Raw genomic sequence first — 18,877 nt, 5'->3', positions numbered from 1 at the left:
AGTGGAATGGCGAATGATGGGAATCCATGTTCGACTTTGCTTGTTGAAAACCATCTGCATTAACATTTACTTGAAAGGTATTTGGATTTAAAATGATATCCAGCATCTCATTTGGGTTTGGCTTCTCAAATTCTCGATGGCTCCCTTATACTTGCCAATAGTGAATACCATAATCAGATGTGAAGCTCTTAGTCTGCTGTGCAAATCAAAATATGAGATCTGCAGTACTTATGTAGCTCATTAATTTCTCTGGCCAATTTTGCACATCATATTGTGTTAGCAGTTGGCGGGGCTGTGTCAGTTTTGTGGATATTTTGATGAGCTATAAATAGAAAACGACAGTTGGAATCTGCAAGCTTTTAGCTTTCTGATCCCCCAACAGTTTGAGAACTTTTGAGGAAGCATGATCAAAGCTTTAGTGGGGTATTTTAAGGAAAATAAATAATGTAATTATATGAAATATATTGTGTTTCAAAGCCTATGCGGAGCTGCTGTGTCATGAGATTTTCACATCGCAGGGTAAGGGAATTCAAGAATACAAAATTTAATGATGCATCGTTTACATATTATACTCACATACTATATACTGTATATAGTGGTTTCTGAAATGACATCGTCTCCAAAATGAAAACTGTAACACTTCAAATAGTTTATTTTCTGAAAAATAATTTATTTCCAGAGTAAAATAAATGATATGTTGCCATACAAAAAGTGTAAGAAAAGGGACAATGCCAAAACTGTAACTGTAGAGAGATCAGTAACATAATAAGTCATATGTGCCGAGTAGCGTTAAAGAGTTCGTCAAATACATACACAGGAATAAATTCAGTGTGTTCTTCATATCGTTTATCTTGTCTGACATCGTACACACATCCTCCTGTAGCATTTTGTAACTTCCATTCCAGATATTACAGGCCTAGTTTGTTTTTCCTCGCCCCGATAATGCAACATACTACTTCAACTGCTATGAATTGTCCCAAATCTTCTGTGATATCAGTCACACACATATTCATACAATTAGATTATATATTTTGATACTGTCCTTTCAAATACAATCTAATAACACATTCTGAGCCTAATGAAACAAATATATTACTCCTAATCTGTTTTACTTGAATGTCAAAACATAAAAATATTCTTCTTGATTGTTTTCTTTGCTCTTCCACTAGGTGTAAAAGTCAAAAGAAAATATAAATAACATTCTTATTTGGATAATCCCTCATTAAGACATATTAGGCTGAATAAACTCTGCAGATGAAAAAAACAAACAAACATGGAAATGCAACAAACTGCTATAATGAAAAACAAACCTGCAGTCTGACACAAGACTAATGATAAAGATGTAAGTATTAGATATGAATTGCACAACGTTTGCACCTATAAAAGACAGACTTCACAGTCTAGTCTAAGCAGTATCAAAAACAGTGTCTATGATCCAGCAAGAGAACAAGAATTTGAACAGTGTATGATGACATAAAACACCACCTGATCTACTATTACTAGACTTGATTTTCTGACAATTAAAAGCGTCTAACAGGCCATTGTAATAACCCATTGAGAGTGATTCTGTTCTCTTTTACAGTTCATAAGAAACCTTTCTGCGTCACGGAAATAAAATGCATTAAAGAATGAACTATGTTTGTAAACACTTGGCAACTTTTAAATATGAATAAATGAAGAACCACCCAAACGTGTTTTTTTTGTTGTTTTTTTTAATAACAATCTCATTTCTGAGAGAAGAATGACAGACAGGACACACAGTGCACTGACTGAAAGGAAACTGTCATTTTCAACACAGATCACTGGAATCATGACAGACCTAAAAGAATATGGCAACTATAGTTGTAGCATCGTGTCCAACCCACTAATACTCAACTAGGACTTTAGGACTGAGCCAGACAGTACTGTAGTTGTCTTCTACCACCAAATCAACACAGGAATTCACTGGCACTGGACAACACCTCGCTGATAAGATAACGACTAAAATGGACCCTTTCAACAGTGACCAAGGATGTGGAGCAGAGAGCAGTGGCGGTCTCCTGTGACCTGAACGGGGCCGTTAAATAGATCACCTTTATCAAAACTTTTTTTTTTTAATCCTTTCAAGAAAAGAGGAATAAAATCATAAGATATTCCTTTTGAGAGAATTTCAATATTCTACATTGTCCTTCTCTTGCTTTACACACTATAAAACTGACTCCATATTCTCACAAAACTCGTGGTCCTCTAGGTTATATATAAACTTCGTCCTGTCGGCTAGTTTGGGACCATCCATGTCCGTGAGAGAGGGGTAAAACTCGGTTGCCGTCATGTGGCCCTCGTGACTCTTGATGTACTTCTTGTAGTTCCTGCGCAAGCAATACCAGGTGGTGGTGTACAGAAGGAAGGCGATGCCCTTGAGAATAATGGCAAGGCTCACATACAGGTGCCTGTAAGCTACATTGTCATACAGCAAGCAAGCTCCCTTATCACCACACTCTGAACTCCAGAAAAGGCATGTAGAGTCGATCCCAGCACCAAAGATCAGAGGAGGGGGGATAAATCCTGTAAAACAGAGAAACGATTAATTGGACCCAAGAACTCTTCACCGTCTGGTTAATCTCTATTTCGCCACAAAAAGCTTCAGATAGATAAGAAAAACATAGATAAGAAAAACATAAGAAAGATAAGAAAAATAACTTCTTTCTTTATTCTGGGTCAATGCCATGCTTATCCCCTTTATTTGCTGATTCTATTGTGTGATATATTTAAACCTGAGATGGCATTTTGTCTAAAAATAGGAAGTTATTTTCTACATTTCCTCTCTTCAGGTAGCATTGAGCTTAAATTGAGCTGTAATTGTGAACAGTATGGTATGGCTACGGTGATTGCTCCATAACAGTTACTCCTATACAATTACATATAAAAACATCTTCTAATGGGAACTGGAACGTACATGGAGCATGGAACAACAGCTGCAGATACGCAGCACTGTTTTTGGCACAGCTATAGCAATTGAATATTTTATAATCATATATAGCCTCATATAAAGTTCAGATACAGTGCTTCTTACCCAGGAGTCGGAGCAGGAGAAACAGCACTCCGAGGGCGTAGGATTTTAGCTCGGGGCTCACAGTCCTTCAAGAGAGGCAGGTATGAGAGAGAAAATTAATACCTCTGCTTTTTACTTTATTTTCCAAATGTATTTCATGCATGTGCACACCTAATCACATACTGTACACAAAAGGAATGCACCCACATGAATGTACATACCACACACAGACGCTCACACACAATCGCACCTGATTAGGATGATAACGGAGGGCGTCTGGGCCATGGCTCCGATCAGGCTGCAGGCACAGATCACGCACAGGAAGATCAGGAAAGCCTCCTGGCAGCCGGGGGTCGGGCATTTCCCTGGAACCGCTGTGGCCAATGCACTGTCACTGGATATACACGTGCATCCCGTCAGGTTCTGTGAACAGCAACACATGGAAGAAAGATTTACACAATGCAAAAATAAGCCGTACGAATTACAGGGAAAACATGCTATTGCCCATTTATTCCATACTTTTTTCATATTTCGACAGATACTGGAGGAAAAACTTGGTAACAACACAGTGTAACTAAGTGATGAATATATCTGAACTTCAAATAAAAAAACACTGCTCTGACTGCAGCAGTTAGACAGCAGTAATAGTGATATTTTACGCTACCGAGCTGAGAGCAATTCTCTCTGCATGTGATTTGAATAAAGAAGACATTAATCCGCAGTCAGCATCAGGTCTCAAAGAGCCACGGCACCACTTGATTACCCAGCATGTGATAACTGACGACAGAACTGTGAAATACTGAGAGTCAGGGTTAACTTTGAAGTCTTAACTTTGAACTAGGCTGGCTTAAAAAGCCGCAGTATATGGAACATTTTAATCAGGCAATAGAAAAACCCTGTCTGAGGCATTATGTGGCGTTTGACCAATCGCTGCTCATCAGGTGGATGACTGTATCCACCCCAGAGATTCTATTTTCATTTTTGCTGATGTGAGGGAACTGTCTCCAACTATGAAAAAGACCTTTGAAGGGTAATGTGGCAGGGTGAAGACCTGAGAGACGGTTGACGAGGCCCCTGTTCTGGCGGATCTGCTGCAGCCGGCGAAGCAGGCGGACAGGTAGGTGACGCCGTTGGAGCCGCACACGGGACTGATGGAGGAGGTGAAGCAGTTGCAGTGACTGATGCACTGAGCGTCTGGTTTCTGGCCCACCCGCAGTGTCCTGAACAGACAGAGACGGGGGAATTTGAACATCCATTCTCACTAAAAATACCAACTGTGTGTGAATAAGGAACAAACAGAGTGGGAGAAGCTAGGTAAAGTACTCTCCTAAAGAAATACAAGCCTTTACCTTCGACACTGTTATAGGACACCAACGGTCAAACACTGCTATGCATATTTACTGTAGATAAAGTAAGTTTCAGTCCCTGTAAGTGTCAGGGACAGAGTTTGAAAGGTGTCATAAAGTCACCACAACTATTTACATCAGGCCCATAACCAGGGCAATAGTCTTCCTGGTCAGCAGTGAATGCAAATGACTGCGATAAGTTCAGCGCGCTCTTACTCGTTGCCATATGTGACGGTCACTCCAGCGACGGGGCCCGTGTCACAACCCAGGAACAGGAAGGAGACGTAGCAGGCGGTGGAAATCAAGTTGACCAGCATGGCCATGCGGATGGCTCCCAGCGCCGACAGGTTCAGCTTCTTCACCAGCAGGCCGCCCATGAAGATCCCCAGGCACGCACAGGGAATGGCCGTCATACCTTCAGAGAGTGGGCCAAGGCCTGTTTATCATACTGGAATACAAATGTGTATAGGATGTGTGAGGGGAAGGGGGGAAGAGAGGGGAATGTGTGTGTGTGTGTGTGTGAGCTAAATACAAACCTAAGAGCTGATTTGCCGAGGTGGTGGTCAGGTTGAACTGCTGCTCTAGGTATTTCCCCAGAAAGGCGGCAAAGCCAGCCACAACACCGATCTCCATACAGGCAGCCAGGATGATGCAGGTGAAAACCGGGTTGGAGAGGAGGTGCTTGGTCACCTTGGGGATCACTGGTAGACGGGAGAATCAGGGAGAATGGAGTTATTTAAGGAGTTAACTTAATCATCAGGCTGGCATGCTGGGCAGCTTGTTCAATATTTAATCTCAAGCTGGATAGATAGAGAACATAAGACTTTCTTGTTGCTTTTATGTTTTTGGCACCTCAAAAATAAGCAAGACACACTAATTAATGTTCATAAATTTGTTCCATCAATCAGTAACTCCACTGATGAATTATTAATTACATTTTATTTATGCAAAGCATGGAGGTCCAAAAGCACCAACACACATTATCAGTTGTTCACAAACATTTGTGCAAATTTATGCAAAACAGTTCCATAGCACACCAGCTGAAAACTACTGTTATCATTCATGGAGTGGTATACAGTGCCTGATACTACACAAATGCACAATGCAAATTTGTATTATGTTAAATACTTAAATAATTTTATAATCCACTGCCAGTAGGACTTAAAATAACTTAGAACTATTCCAAACTAATTACAGCAGCACCTTTCTCACTACTATCATTATCATCCTCACAGTGTCATTCACTATTGATAGATTGGTAGAATACAACAAAACAATATCAATATTTTTGAGTGCCTGTCATGTATTTTTTTCACGCTAATGAGCTTGTGATGTTTTTATTGTCAAACGATGTAAATCTGCACTGAAACACAGCGACGTCACAGCTGCTCTCTCACCTCTGAGCTGCTGACAGCAGGTGGGGCTGTTGGCAGGCTCGTGGTTGCGCACCACCCCATTGCTGGGCTTGGGAGTCTCATAGTCTGCGTTTAGAGTGGGAGGAAGCATGGCCTGCTCGCTGTCCGCCCCACCCTCCCCCTCCCGGGGCGCCAGGGACTGAGGGAAGCCGAACATTAGGAGGGCCGAGAAAAAGAGTAAGGCACCACACAGAAGGAAGCCCGCCCACCAGGCCCCGATCCATCGGGGGTCGTCCGGCGTGATGCCCAGCTTACCTGCGGAGGGGCAGACACAAAGGTCACTAAACCGCAAACACACAGACAGCAGTGTAAAATAATGCCACACCTTAGATATAATAACTCACTGGTGTCAATGAAGATAGCATCCACATAGAACTTGGTGCAGAGGGATCCCAGGATGAAGCCACAGGCAGGCCCAAACACCAGAGTAGAAAAAAGGATTCCTGCACAGAAAAAACAAACAGTTTACTTTAGTTTATTTGGCAATTTCTAAAACACCATACTCAAGAGCTTTTATAATGATCCAGGATGTCAAATTAAAGTCCAGTGTAGCCCTTTAGTCTAAAACAGCGTCACTGAACTTATGCATGACTGATCAAAAACACTGATCAATTGCATAACGAACACGAAGCAACAGGTCAGACTGGCAAAAATTTTAGGCAGCAAGGAAGCAGCTGTGAAGTTTTGGTTGTGATGCACATTCCTAACTCCACCACTGGGAGGCAAGTCTTGCTCGCTTCATGTGGCTTTTTCCAGAAGGTGCTGTGAGAATTCAGAAAGAAGCAGCAAGGCAAACAGAGGAACATTTCCATCTTGGCCAACATGGAAGATCAAAGCATGCCATTTAAACCACAAGGCAAACACAGCAGTGGTGGAAACTCCCACACAAGGATTGTACTAGTGCGTACTGTGGCTCACCTATCTTCAGTGGGTTAAGTTCATTGGCATGGTAACTAATTGTGTAAACAGATACACACGCACACACAAACACACACACACACAACGTGAATGAGACAACAGGACCGGTTGTTTTGTCCCAATCTGCTCCAGTGGGCAGCTGGAGTTAAAATGTGTAGCTTGATCCCAAATCCTCATTAAAGTGCTGTCAGGGGGTGAGAGCCTGGCACAGTGACTCAGACCGCAGGCACACACACAGATAATGAAGACTCAAAGCTCTATTTGGGAAACAAATCTCTCCCTGACGACTGAATATCCTGTGATTTCTGGTATTACGGACTAAGTATGAAGTGCAGTGTAGGACCGTTTCTGGCAAATAGCGACAAACCAGATCTTGTTCGAGGTTTGACCAGCACTGTTCACAAGAATGGCAAATTGGTAAATACTGGCTTCAAATCACCACTTGGGATGGGACGATATATCGAAATTTTATATATCGGAATACAAAAAATGTGACAATACGTATTGTGGGGCAGAAAAGTGAATCGTGATATTAGCTCCATTTTTTGTGCTGTAGTAATCACAAATGAGACAATCACAATTTCACAAGCTCTCCATCCAAATTATATTATTGGCACTTTGTAACGACATCTTTAAATTGTTGTTTACATTCTAGCAAGCCAATGCCATTGCTAGAAAGATTTGTGGCTCAGAAATATATAACACCATTCCGCACAGTCAGACTTTTTTGTCACTGAACTTTTATTTTCGTGGTTGTATTGAATCGTGAACCATATCGCGTATCAAATCGTATCGTGAGATAAGCATATTGTCCCATCCCCCAATCACCACTCAAACATAACTGTGAAATCATGGACGGCAGCACGATCTCTGTGCTATTCCACCTCCTCTTGTAGTTGTGCAGCATTAGCGGTCAGGATGGAGTGCAGTGGAGACAGCAGGAGCCGACAGCGGCCGACAGCCTCCCCAACAGCGTCCCCTTACTGCCTGCAGGTCGGCCCGAACTCCCCATCTAACAACAAGGGGTCTCCAGTAAACGTCAAAGGTGTTATTCAAACGCCGGGAGCAGCCACTTAATGAGCATGCATGGAAACTGTGACTAAGTTTCACTATGCGCTGAACCACACTGGCTCAGTACAAAGCTATTCTACACATTTCTGTTAGCGCTGAGAAGTATGCACAGTCTGCTTCCTGACCTGACCACCCACATGGTAAGGTACGGGGGGGGGGGGGGGGGGGGGGGGGGGGGGGGGGAAGGGAGTCAACACATCCACGTAGTTGTTGCCTCATTCACATTATAGTTAATTCCTCGAATAAAGGAAATGGCCCACTAGTTCGCCAGGTGCTGCTTGCTTACTACTTATAATGTGGGGTAAACCAAGTGATTTAGACAACATGAACACTGAAATAAAAGATGTTGGGATGGGAACATATTGCTTTTTTTTTTTCTTGGCCGTACAAGCGTTTTAGTGATTGACAGTCAGAGCAGCACGGAGACAGACGTGTCCTTGAAGCATCAGTCTGTAACAGGTTTTTACCTCTTCCTTCTGCTCGCTGTGGAGGTTTTGTAATAATAACAAGAAGGCACTGACTAGGCCACCGCTAATTTACAGCACTGTCTGTCATTTTGCTCTGTTGACAGTCATTTCAAGAATGTGGCACATCTATGAAAACAGAGCAACTCGGCAACACTGTAACCTGCCGAGTACGAGACTTGAGAAAACATGGGAACAAATGACAAAAGTAAGCACAAAATAACAGCACTCCACCATGTCCAAACCTACATACATAGACAGACGGACCCAGACCTACACACACACACACAAAAACAAAAGTATGGTTGGGTTTCTTACAGGATACCAGTAAACTTGTACAGTTTAACAGCACTTTCGTGAGCAGTTGCTGCAGTTTCCATCTGACTAGCTAATTCGCCTGTGGTGTTGCAAATTAGGACTGTGCAGTCTCTGTTTCAAGTGTTTCCTTAGAAACTGTGGGTGTTGTCTCCTCGTAGCAACAACATCACAATTGCTTTCACCACAGGAAACCTCAAAGAGGAAATTCAGTTAGTGAAATCACCTTCTAAGAGATGACGGCTAGCCCGAGTCCACAACCACTGAGAGGATAAATGTTTCCACCAAGCTCTGCCTCTACCCCCGGCTGCTTTAAGAAACACTGTCTCCTTGGTGATAACATTGTACTATACTGCGAGCCTTGCATGTGGAAAAGATCTCTAATCTGTGAGGGACCATGCCTCTTCATCAATCTGCTGCTTCTGTGCAAGAGAGGAGGGGCATTTGATTTCGGAGCTGGCGATAAACGTTCTCATGAAGGAATGAATTTAAATATTTCGGCATTTTTTATTTCTGTCTCAAGGTTCTGACCTTAAGACAGAAATAACAGACAGAAAATGTTCTCCCAGTAGAGGAAGAACACGCGGGGATTTAGCCTTTCCACGGCAGCAAAGTCAACTCTCTCACAACGACATTAAGCTGGCATAAAAGTTAACTGGCACTCCCATCGTAGTCAAAACATAAGCAGAGTATCATAAATCCAATAATGCTTCAATCCAGTTTCCCTCCTTTCTTCCCTCCGAGGTTTTTCGTTCAGCTGTCTCCTCTGTCCACCAAATGGAGTCTAATCTACTTAATGTGAGATGCTCCAAGACTAAAATCTTTTCTTTTTTGGGAGCTGCTACACCAATCTGGGAAAGAAAGGTTCTTTATATAGCTCAGTGGTGCTTTCCAGACAGGCGAATGGCTTCCCATGCCCAATTCTCCTTCAGTGTCAGATAACAAAAAGTGTCTGTTTAAATATAGTCCAAGTTTGACTCCATTTGTTTCTTTCAATGCACAGGTAGAAGTGCAGCACAGCGTTGTTTCTCTGAGGTGATGAATGGCATGCGGCCGTAAATAAGAGGTGATTTGGTCCGCTTCATGTGGAACATTCCCTCGGGCGCCACTGACAAGCACGGTTACCTTTATTACAAATTTCTATTCCCCATCCACCTCAATGGTGCAGCATTATTCAAAGTTTTTATTATTAATCTCATTTGAAATACACCTGACTCTGCCTGTGATAGTAGACCTTCACTCTTTGGTCGAAGATAAAAAGACCACTGAGTCTGCACTGGCTGTAAGGGACATATTTCATGTGTTTTCATGACAGGATTAAGCCAAAAATAAAAAAGAAAACCTTGCTTAAGCACATTAAATCTCCATGAAGGACAAAACATGACCAGAGCCATGGGTAATCATTTGTAATACACTTCTTTTCCTAACTGCCTCTAAAATCCCCTTTCCCTTCCAGCGGTCCCGTTACGAGATAAGTACAAAACAAACTAATTTGTTCATGCTGTAGTTTGCCCAAGCCTTTTAGTATCCTGTGAATTATACTCTCAGGGGAGCATGTCAGATGTAATTCAATAACTCTAGTGTTTTTGTCTCCCTCTAATCTGTTTAGAGACCAATAGAATAGGCCGGGCAAGCTACTGTCCAAAAGGCGTGTCCTTTCCGGATATTAATTAACCCACAGACGCATCCCATAACCTCTGCAACACATTTGTCAGTGGGACTTAACATTTTTTTTGTCTGTTCAACGGAATTAAATAAATGCTAAATACAGAAATGCCAACACATAACCCTTCAAAGAACATAAATGCCTACTATTTTCATCTTGTGCAAAGGGGGCAACTCTTGATTTCTTATAAAGTGCAGCAGTATTGGTTTAGCAATAATAAAGGGGGACTGCTCACCATTAATCTTCACACAGGCATTGCATTTCATTCAGGTATAAGCCTGGGACCGCTCACAGGCAACTCCATTTTATAGAGACTCTCATAATGGTCCCACCAACACGCAACGCAAAGATGAAACCACAACACACACCATGACAAAGTGTCATGGCCGGCTGGTCCGTACTCTTCATAAGATCACTCTGGAGATTACTGTGTGGAGCCAGGTGAAACTTCATGAGAGACCGATGTGGAGATACTCTGTCCAACGCAGATACAAGCTGCTACACAGAGCTAATGGATGTTTACGTTTCTTCAGACCATCCTATAGCCAAGGGGTTGAGATTACAAGCCAACATAGAGTAGTATGAGGTAAAAAGCTCAAGGTAATTGAACGTCAGACGCACCACGCCTGCACCATCCTCGGTGCATTTCCCGGTCTCGCTGCACAAAGGGAATCCCTTCTTCTCCTTCATTAATCCCGCTCAAGTTTGCCCAGTAATCCCCTGAGCTAAATAAGAGCGTAGGGACAGTGCAGCGACGGCTCGTGCCACTTTCACAAGGTCAAGATCGAGACTGAGAATGAGCGAGATCACTACTAAAGCCGAGGCCAAGAGCCAGCGTTTCAGATCTCCACCTCTGCGGCTCAGACATGAGTTTATGTGAAAAGCCCCGAGCCCCGAGCAGGAAAAAAAACAGGGAAGTAGAGTCTTGGGACAGACATGTGCATGCACAGGGTTTCAAGGTTACATTAAAACTGACTATAAAAAGCCGTAAACTATGAATTGAAACAGCTTTCAAACAAAAGCCTTCCCTTTCCCTTCTGCCGTGCGTCAGGTCATAACATCCTCTCTCCGGTGGATCTCGGAGATTCTCACATTGTTGAGACTGAAGAGACTCAAGAGAAAACGTCCAAACAGGCGAGAGATGTCAGCACAGGCCATTCCCTGCATGTCCAGCGGAGCAAACCGACATGCAGCATCACTCACATTGACAGTTACACAAAAAAAATCAGACAGCGTCTCCTTTCTGGTTTGTCAAAGAACGTCAGTATCGTACATTTATTAAATATATTGTTGCAATGTGATATGCTGGGTCTAATAGGTTGAAAAAGTGGACCTATCACCTGACGTGTATGCAAAAATCAAATCAAGCACGTCATTTGTGAAAAGCTGCGAGTTTGGCGCTTTGAGAAGGTGTGGTGGTGATGACACATTTTGTCAATTCAGTCCGTGGTTTCAATCAGGAAACTGGCACAATTAAAAGGTTACTTTAGGCTATATATTCATTTATAGGCACAGAGCTGACAAGACAGATAACAATGTTATCAATGAGTCGAACCCAGAGAAAAAAAGGTAGGCTAAAATACAGACTAAAAAGAGCGAAACACAGAGCGAAAATTCACAAAACACTCCTATAGTATTATTAGAAGGACTATTATAAGGATTATAAGGACTTATAAGGCAATGTCTATGGTACTTTATATTGAGTTTATAATGAATGGGTATCTTTATTGTGTATAGATATATCTACAAGTCAAAATTGTGTAAAAAACACAGACAAAAAAGAACAGCAGAAAATGCTGTGCAGCCCCCGTCCGGCTCCGACACACACACACACGCACACACACACACACACACACACACACGTCTACAAAAACGTGTCCAGTGAACACTGGCCAACCCAGGATCCCTGATGTGGCGAACCTGTGCTTTACCAACTGAGATAAACTCAAAGTGATGCAGCAGTCAGGCTCATAGAGTCTTTATAGCCGTGTCCTGAAATGACACATAAGCAGTATTTTTTATTTTTTTTAAATGTTCAGAGAAAGTTCAGTTTCCTGATTAAAGCCACAGACTGAAGCGAAAAAATGTTACGTGACCTTCACATCCTTCTCAAACTGCCAAACTGCTCGCAGATTTCTGCTTTTCACAAGAAATTTCTCTTTCATTCTTGAACCGTTAATGCCGTTTAGTTTTCTGATTCCTATTTTAATGGGCCAATAATTCCTTCCAGTTTCCTGCTAAAGGACTCCTGACCATCAAAAGATAAGGTGTCAAAAAGCATCTCAGCACCCATATTACGTAATTCACACTATGCTGATTTGCACCAAGCTTTTATTAGAAAATACATTTTCTATTTTAGATGTCAGGTCTTAATAGCACTACATTCAATAATTCCTGAGATGGTCATTCATAAATAAGAAGGTACTTGAGCATGCCATGACATAACCTCTGCTTACCGAGTGATAACTAGAGGTTATGGCTACATAATGTGCTACTAACATCCAGAGTCTGCTGAACCAGCATGCCTACATATTTAAAGGAATTACCTACACGTCTTTTAGGAATTATGATAGTTATCATTAGTTATCGGTTATCATTTATCATTAACATTTGTGTAAATGTTGATGAAAGATGATTTCACAGGACAAAAAGTGAAACTAGAAATTCTTCCATTGGAGGAAACCGTTTGCAAAGGCCACATAGTCTCTTATCTGCTTGTCCAGTTGATGTAGTTTTGTTTCTTTCCTTCTGACATTCATTTTTTCTTCTAGGCGCCGTAAGGGGAACTGACAAGATGCTCATCTTATATTTCTCATTCAACATCAGAAATACAACTTCCTTTTTCTATGTCTGAACCACAGTACTAGAAGTCTAATTCTGTAGTCTTTCATTTTCTTTGCTCAGTGACTTCTTGACACTGAGTGAGTTCACACCCACAATGTGAGCCTGTGAAAAGAAAAAAAAAAAAAAACGATACACACAAGAAACAAGCTACTTCTAAGGGTTTAATGCCCTTACTGAGATTACATTAGATTGACTTTAAATTCTGTAAATATTTGGATTGTGCGACACAAAATTCAAATAGTAGGCATGATCGGAGTAAGGTGTCAGAGCTGTTGTGTAAACTCAGACGGCTCCCATCGTGCTGACAGGATAAATAACAAACAGGTAAAGTCATACAAAGCGGTCTTTAAGGTGAAGTCTATTTTGATGAGGTACAGAGGGGATTAGGGCCTGCCAAATCTTCAGTGATCCACAAGAGACTCCTAACAGCATTAGACAGAGGCCTTCACCCCAGGAGTTGAAGCCTTAACCCACCAGAACGGCTCTCAGTATCAACATCAGCTGTCAATAAATACACTATTCACACTATTAACTCTTACTAATATCTGGATATTAACATTTCAAAAATACCTGAAGACTGTTACAAAGCAAAAGTACCATTTTGTAAAATTCAGGGATTAAGACGTTAAATTTCAGTTGCAGGTTTAGAGTGTGCAAAGGTCCTATATCGCTTTCAGGTAACATAAGTGGTTGAGTTTAACCTTTGAGTGGAAGGAAATACACTTTTGCACACTGAGATGGTTTGTTGGATAGCTCTACCCTATAGTAACCCTGTTGGCTCTTCACAACCATGACCTAAATAACAAGCCAAAGCTTAAAGTAGGCTCTCAACTCACATTCAAATGCCATTACATCAGGATCATCCTACTTTAACTTCCGCTTACGTCAAATCATCTAAAATTTCAAACCGGCCTACTGCACACACCGAGCCGCGTTCTGTTATCAAAACCACTTATTCTCATCTAGTTGAGGCTGACTTTTAACTTGCAGTGGAAGAAATGAGTGTTAAAATGGTTTCATTGATGCCATATGGTTGCTATATAAAAAGTACAGCTTAACGACATGTTTAAAACTATTAGCATTTTGACCCCAAGGATGAGCAGTGGGAGTTACTGCTGAGCTTTCGCCGGGCCGCGGCTGCAGACTCGCTTCCCCTCGACACCCTGTCATGTTAAGCTGGGTGCTGGCTGAATCTAAGCCTCCAAGAGGTCACAACCCTAAATGGGAGGTCAATGTCAGGCCTTGCTGAAGGCTTCAGTGCCTCATATCAACAGTCCAAATCACCAGCTATTGTAATCTCATATTTTATGCAGCAGCACAGCGATTTGCAGAGCAACCAGGCAACTTTCACTGGGCCTATGCACAATCACGACACAGTGTGTATTATACTACATCATCTTGTGTAATTCAACACAAAACAAACCAATGGTTTAGACACCTGCGTCTCCACTGTTTTCACTTCCTAATGTCGGCTACATGAGGTTTGTCATTACCATAAATATCATTTGGCAAATACCACTTGATTTCACATTTAATGCAGAGCTGGGTCAAAAATATTTGGATTTACAAATTATACTCACTTATATCTGTCTTTTCAGACAGTTGATATAGTCAAATATTTTACTTTCAAACAAAGTAAATGTCACAAAAACATGTTTTTAGATGACAAGAGTTGGTGTGAAAATGTCAACTTATTTGAAATCTTGTGTATATTTACTGAACGTTTATGTAAAAGCAGAGGTGAGAGCCAATGTATATGAAATATGTAATATTTACAAATATATCCACAAATGCTTAAAAAATGTGTTCATATTCATACCTAGTTTTTGATATTTAGAGGTCAAGAACAGTAACTCACGGCTGGAGATCTGCTGTGAGCCGTCAAACCAGCCGCAGAAAAGATCTCTGTCCTATTTCATAATTCAGGGGCTGCGACAGCCGAGCTGCCACGTCCCATGACTCTTTGGATGACAATAAGGAGGAAAATCACTTAAGTAAGACACTCTACAGCAGGATGGGGAAAAGAAAAAGGTTTTATCGAGCGGGACACATGGCTGAGCTGGAGCAGAGAACTGTTGTCATGGAAAATAAATGCTCTTTCAATCTAAAAAAAGTTCCTGCCCTCCGACATTATATAAGACAAGGTGAAGCCATCACATTGTGATACTGACACACTCAGTATGATGCCCTCCTTAGATGAAAATTGGAAATATTCGGGATGAATATTAGAAGATAACAGAACATGATAATATGTGCAGTGACAAGGCCAAGACACCAACTCAACAGCACAAGTAAAAACTAAACATGGAAATAAATGTGTACTCAGTTTCCATTGCATTTAGGTCTCTACCAAGGCCGTCAATGTGACATGGAAAAAGAGGTTCATGTACCTGAGGGGGATTAGTCTCCCCCATCTAACCCCATACCTACACCTCTGCTGTACATCATGGAAAGCTCAACACTTTTTAAAAGCTTTAAAAGTTTAACAGCTTTAAAGGTGCAATAAGTACAATTTTTACTCTCCATTAGCACAAAATGACCGTATTATATCTGCTGGGGTTTGATACAGTTTTTGATCAATATCAGTGACTCTACGATTACCTGAGATGAGATTTTTTGCTCATCTCAGTATGTAGTATGTCAGTAGTATTTTGCATAGTGATATATTACCTCTTCACTAGACTTTTCTGTTGGATCTCTGCTCTAATTAGCTAGATTACTGAAAATGTGGCTTTTTTTTTTTATTTCTACCAATTATAGGCATCCGTAAACTGTGCCAAAGACTTGGTCACCGATACAGGTCAATAAAAGTCATAGATTACTTGATGCCACTTTAACCATTTGTTTAGATGAGAGCATGATTCTGAATAAAAGCTTGCAGGGAACCGCTTCACAGCATTTCTTTTTTCAAGTGGCAGAGCCTGATGCCGTTTGGTGTAGAAGTGACTCTTGATGTTTCTGTTGCTCAATAGTACGGCTCACCTGGCCGTTTGGTTTACAACCTTTCCACAGCAAAGAGAGACTATTTGGCAGTCTAATTACTACCCAGACAAATAACACACACACACACACACACACACACACACACACAGCGATCAGTTTTTAAGGTGTCATATGTCATACGGTGTGTTAATCCTCAAACAGCCACCTTTTATGGCCCAATAAATGCCATCTGCCTAAAATTTTGACAGTCCCACACCTGGTAACCATAAAGCCAGTCGTACGTTGTTCATCAAATAGATTTAGTATAGATAAGAGCAGCTTACTGCACATTTCTGACCATGATGGGACTAAGTTGCCTGGCTACATATCGCAGCAATTGTGCATGTTGTGCCAAGTTTTTTGTCTCCATTTGTGTGGTGTTTTGCCTAGCTGTACTCAACTTCTATTTCCGCCCAGCAGGTCAATGGCATTAGGCTACTTAACCCTGATGTATAGTAACATAATCTTTGAGTCCAATTATCCTTCATAATCACACTCATACTATTCCAGGAAGGAGTGAAAGCCCTCATTAACCTAAATGGCATCTGCATTAGTTTGGTCTGACTGAGGTTCCTGTGTTTTCATTTCGGTCACTATATGATCAGATCCTTTATGTCCTCCTTCTTTAAATTTACTCTCCTAAATAGTGAAATGATCTTCATTTTAAGTAACCAGGCAGTGAACTGCATGCATCTCATTACAATTATAGACTTTTTAATTCATGGTGTTTGTGAAACAATGCTGCCAGAGCTCGTCCCTGCTGGCAAATTAAGACCTTTTCCTCTGCAAAGCTAGTGATTTTCAAATATTACAGTAATGCTAGCTTCAACTCCAGTAACAATAACAATGATAGTCTTTCTGTGCCATAAGATTACATAAACAGACTGGGCATGTGTTCAAACAGGGCATTGATGTGCCACTGGATCCTCACCAGACTGCCAACTCTGTCGCCACCAGGTCAGCAAGGGAGAGAGAGACACAGGGAGGAAGAGAGGGAAAGAAAGACGGAGAGATGGGGGGTAGGAGTTAATGCAACAGAGTAAAGCCCTGTCATTGTGCCCTGGTACAGTGATCTGTTTGTAATCCTGCTTCAGATGTTTTCCTGGGGCCTAGACAGAGTTACACACAGTATTCATTGTTGGGCATTTGGGTGGTAGGATGAAGGCATGGAGGAGAGAGGGCACAAGACCAGGACATACACAGCACTCTGCTGGAGAGCCAGCTGCCCCATTGAAGAAGAGGAGCACAGAGAGGTTTGGGACTCATTGACTGCAGCTGGTAACAGCTTCTTCAGCAGGTGGCTTGGCCTAATTACCAGGATAGAGATGCCAACAGCCCGTTTCCCCTTTCCTCCATGAACATGAGAGAGGCAGGCGCAGCTAATAAAGCCAGTTGTACAACACTATGTCTGCCACCAATTACAATGGAGCCCTAATTGTGCTGCATCCTGAGGAAGAGGAGAACTGATGGGGCGGGCCAAATGTGGAAGGTTTTGGGGGGAAGGAAAAGTTGACTGGGATGTTCAGAGCATTCAATCAAAAACTGAGCATTCATATCGAATGAATACAGTTTGATTTATATAGAAAAATCAAGTTAGGTGATGCGTCTATATCAATATAGAACAAACTGCATTGTAGCAGGAGAAAATCCTTCAAATACAATGTGATAGGATTGAGGCCACTTATGTTTGCCCACTGAGTAAATAAAAGTTGATTGAATCAAACATTGTTTATAATAATTACTGGCCACCTATTGATCTGAGTCCATTTAATTAGGCAATGTGATCCTCCACTCTACGCCATCATTGATATGGGGATAAAGTGCTGAACATGCTTCTGAGTAATCCTAGGAGCCCACAGAGCAACCACTTACACACCACTCAATCAATGAGGCTTGGGATTTGCGGTAAAGCCATGAGGGCAGCGTGAATCTGTAGAGCAAAGTCCTTGCACAAGGTCAGCTTAAATCAGAAAAATGAGCAGTTAAATATGGCATATCTAAGACCTGAGTTGACCAGAAGCCTGCGTCTCCGGCCCTTCTAAAGGGCTTTTGCCAGTGATTTTGAAAGTGTCTTCCCCGTCCCGCTGTGCTGTGCCCCCGGCTCTGTGTGGTTCTGCGATGGAGCCCAGCACAGTGACAGCTGCATCCTCCACGGCAGGCGCAGGGCCAGTGGAGGGACTGAGCATCTCAATCCAATAGTAAAAAAACAGCCTAACAACCGGGCATTTCTGTGGCAACGGCTTGTTGGTGTTGCTGTGTTTATGATCTGCCTCCTCCCCCCTCTTATCTCCATGCTCCTCCCCCTCCCCCACTGGACAGCAAAAAAAAAATCCCCTTTTTAATCAGCAGCGACAGGGCCTGACCCAGATTGCCTTGAGAAGGCCGCGTGGTGGCTGGGGTTTACTGAGGACTGGTGATGGAGAGGGAGATAATGGGGCTATAACCACCACGCTCATTCCACTATACATCCGTCCCACCTTCCACGCGTCAGCTCAGGGCTCAGATGAAATACGGGCCAAACTGTCACGATGGCATGACTCAGAGTGATGTGGGAGGGGCAGCCTGGAAGGCCAGAGGATGCAGCAGGTCACAGTGCGGAGTAAGGTTCAGGCCGCTGCAGATGGTGAGCTGGGAAAACATGCTGATGGCAATAGCCAGAAGCTTCAACATACGGCTCTGCATGCGCTGGTGAGAGGGCCTGTGGGGCTCGTAGCCACGTCTGTTATCCAACACTGACCCATTTCATACAGGTCTGACCCATTTACTGGCTTCCAAACTCAACTTTCACAGTTCACTGATGGGTCCAGCTACGGGACGAAAGGGTC

General features: G+C 42.3%; 1 protein-coding gene across 2 annotated transcripts in view; it reads right to left on the bottom strand.

The window, feature by feature from the left end:
- Positions 1-655: 655 nt before the first annotated feature.
- slco3a1a (solute carrier organic anion transporter family member 3A1a) overlaps positions 656-18,877 on the bottom strand; it is a 31,960-nt gene continuing 13,738 nt past the window's right edge. The window contains exons 3-10 of one of the 2 annotated variants that reach the window (XM_071921269.2): positions 6,137-6,235; positions 5,775-6,047; positions 4,914-5,078; positions 4,594-4,792; positions 4,053-4,251; positions 3,282-3,454; positions 3,053-3,117; positions 656-2,544 (exon numbers count right to left, since the gene is read on the bottom strand). In XM_071921269.2, coding sequence (XP_071777370.1) covers positions 2,186-2,544; positions 3,053-3,117; positions 3,282-3,454; positions 4,053-4,251; positions 4,594-4,792; positions 4,914-5,078; positions 5,775-6,047; positions 6,137-6,235 — 1,532 coding nt within the window. In that variant the 3' untranslated portion in view covers positions 656-2,185. The remainder of the gene's footprint in view (positions 2,545-3,052; positions 3,118-3,281; positions 3,455-4,052; positions 4,252-4,593; positions 4,793-4,913; positions 5,079-5,774; positions 6,048-6,136; positions 6,236-18,877) is intronic. The other variant, XM_071921270.2, reaches the window with a different exon arrangement.

The sequence above is a fragment of the Centroberyx gerrardi genome, chromosome 4 (assembly GCF_048128805.1).
Source record: "Centroberyx gerrardi isolate f3 chromosome 4, fCenGer3.hap1.cur.20231027, whole genome shotgun sequence".
Taxonomy (NCBI): domain Eukaryota; kingdom Metazoa; phylum Chordata; class Actinopteri; order Beryciformes; family Berycidae; genus Centroberyx; species Centroberyx gerrardi.
This window is presented reverse-complemented; position numbering and strand designations above follow the sequence as displayed.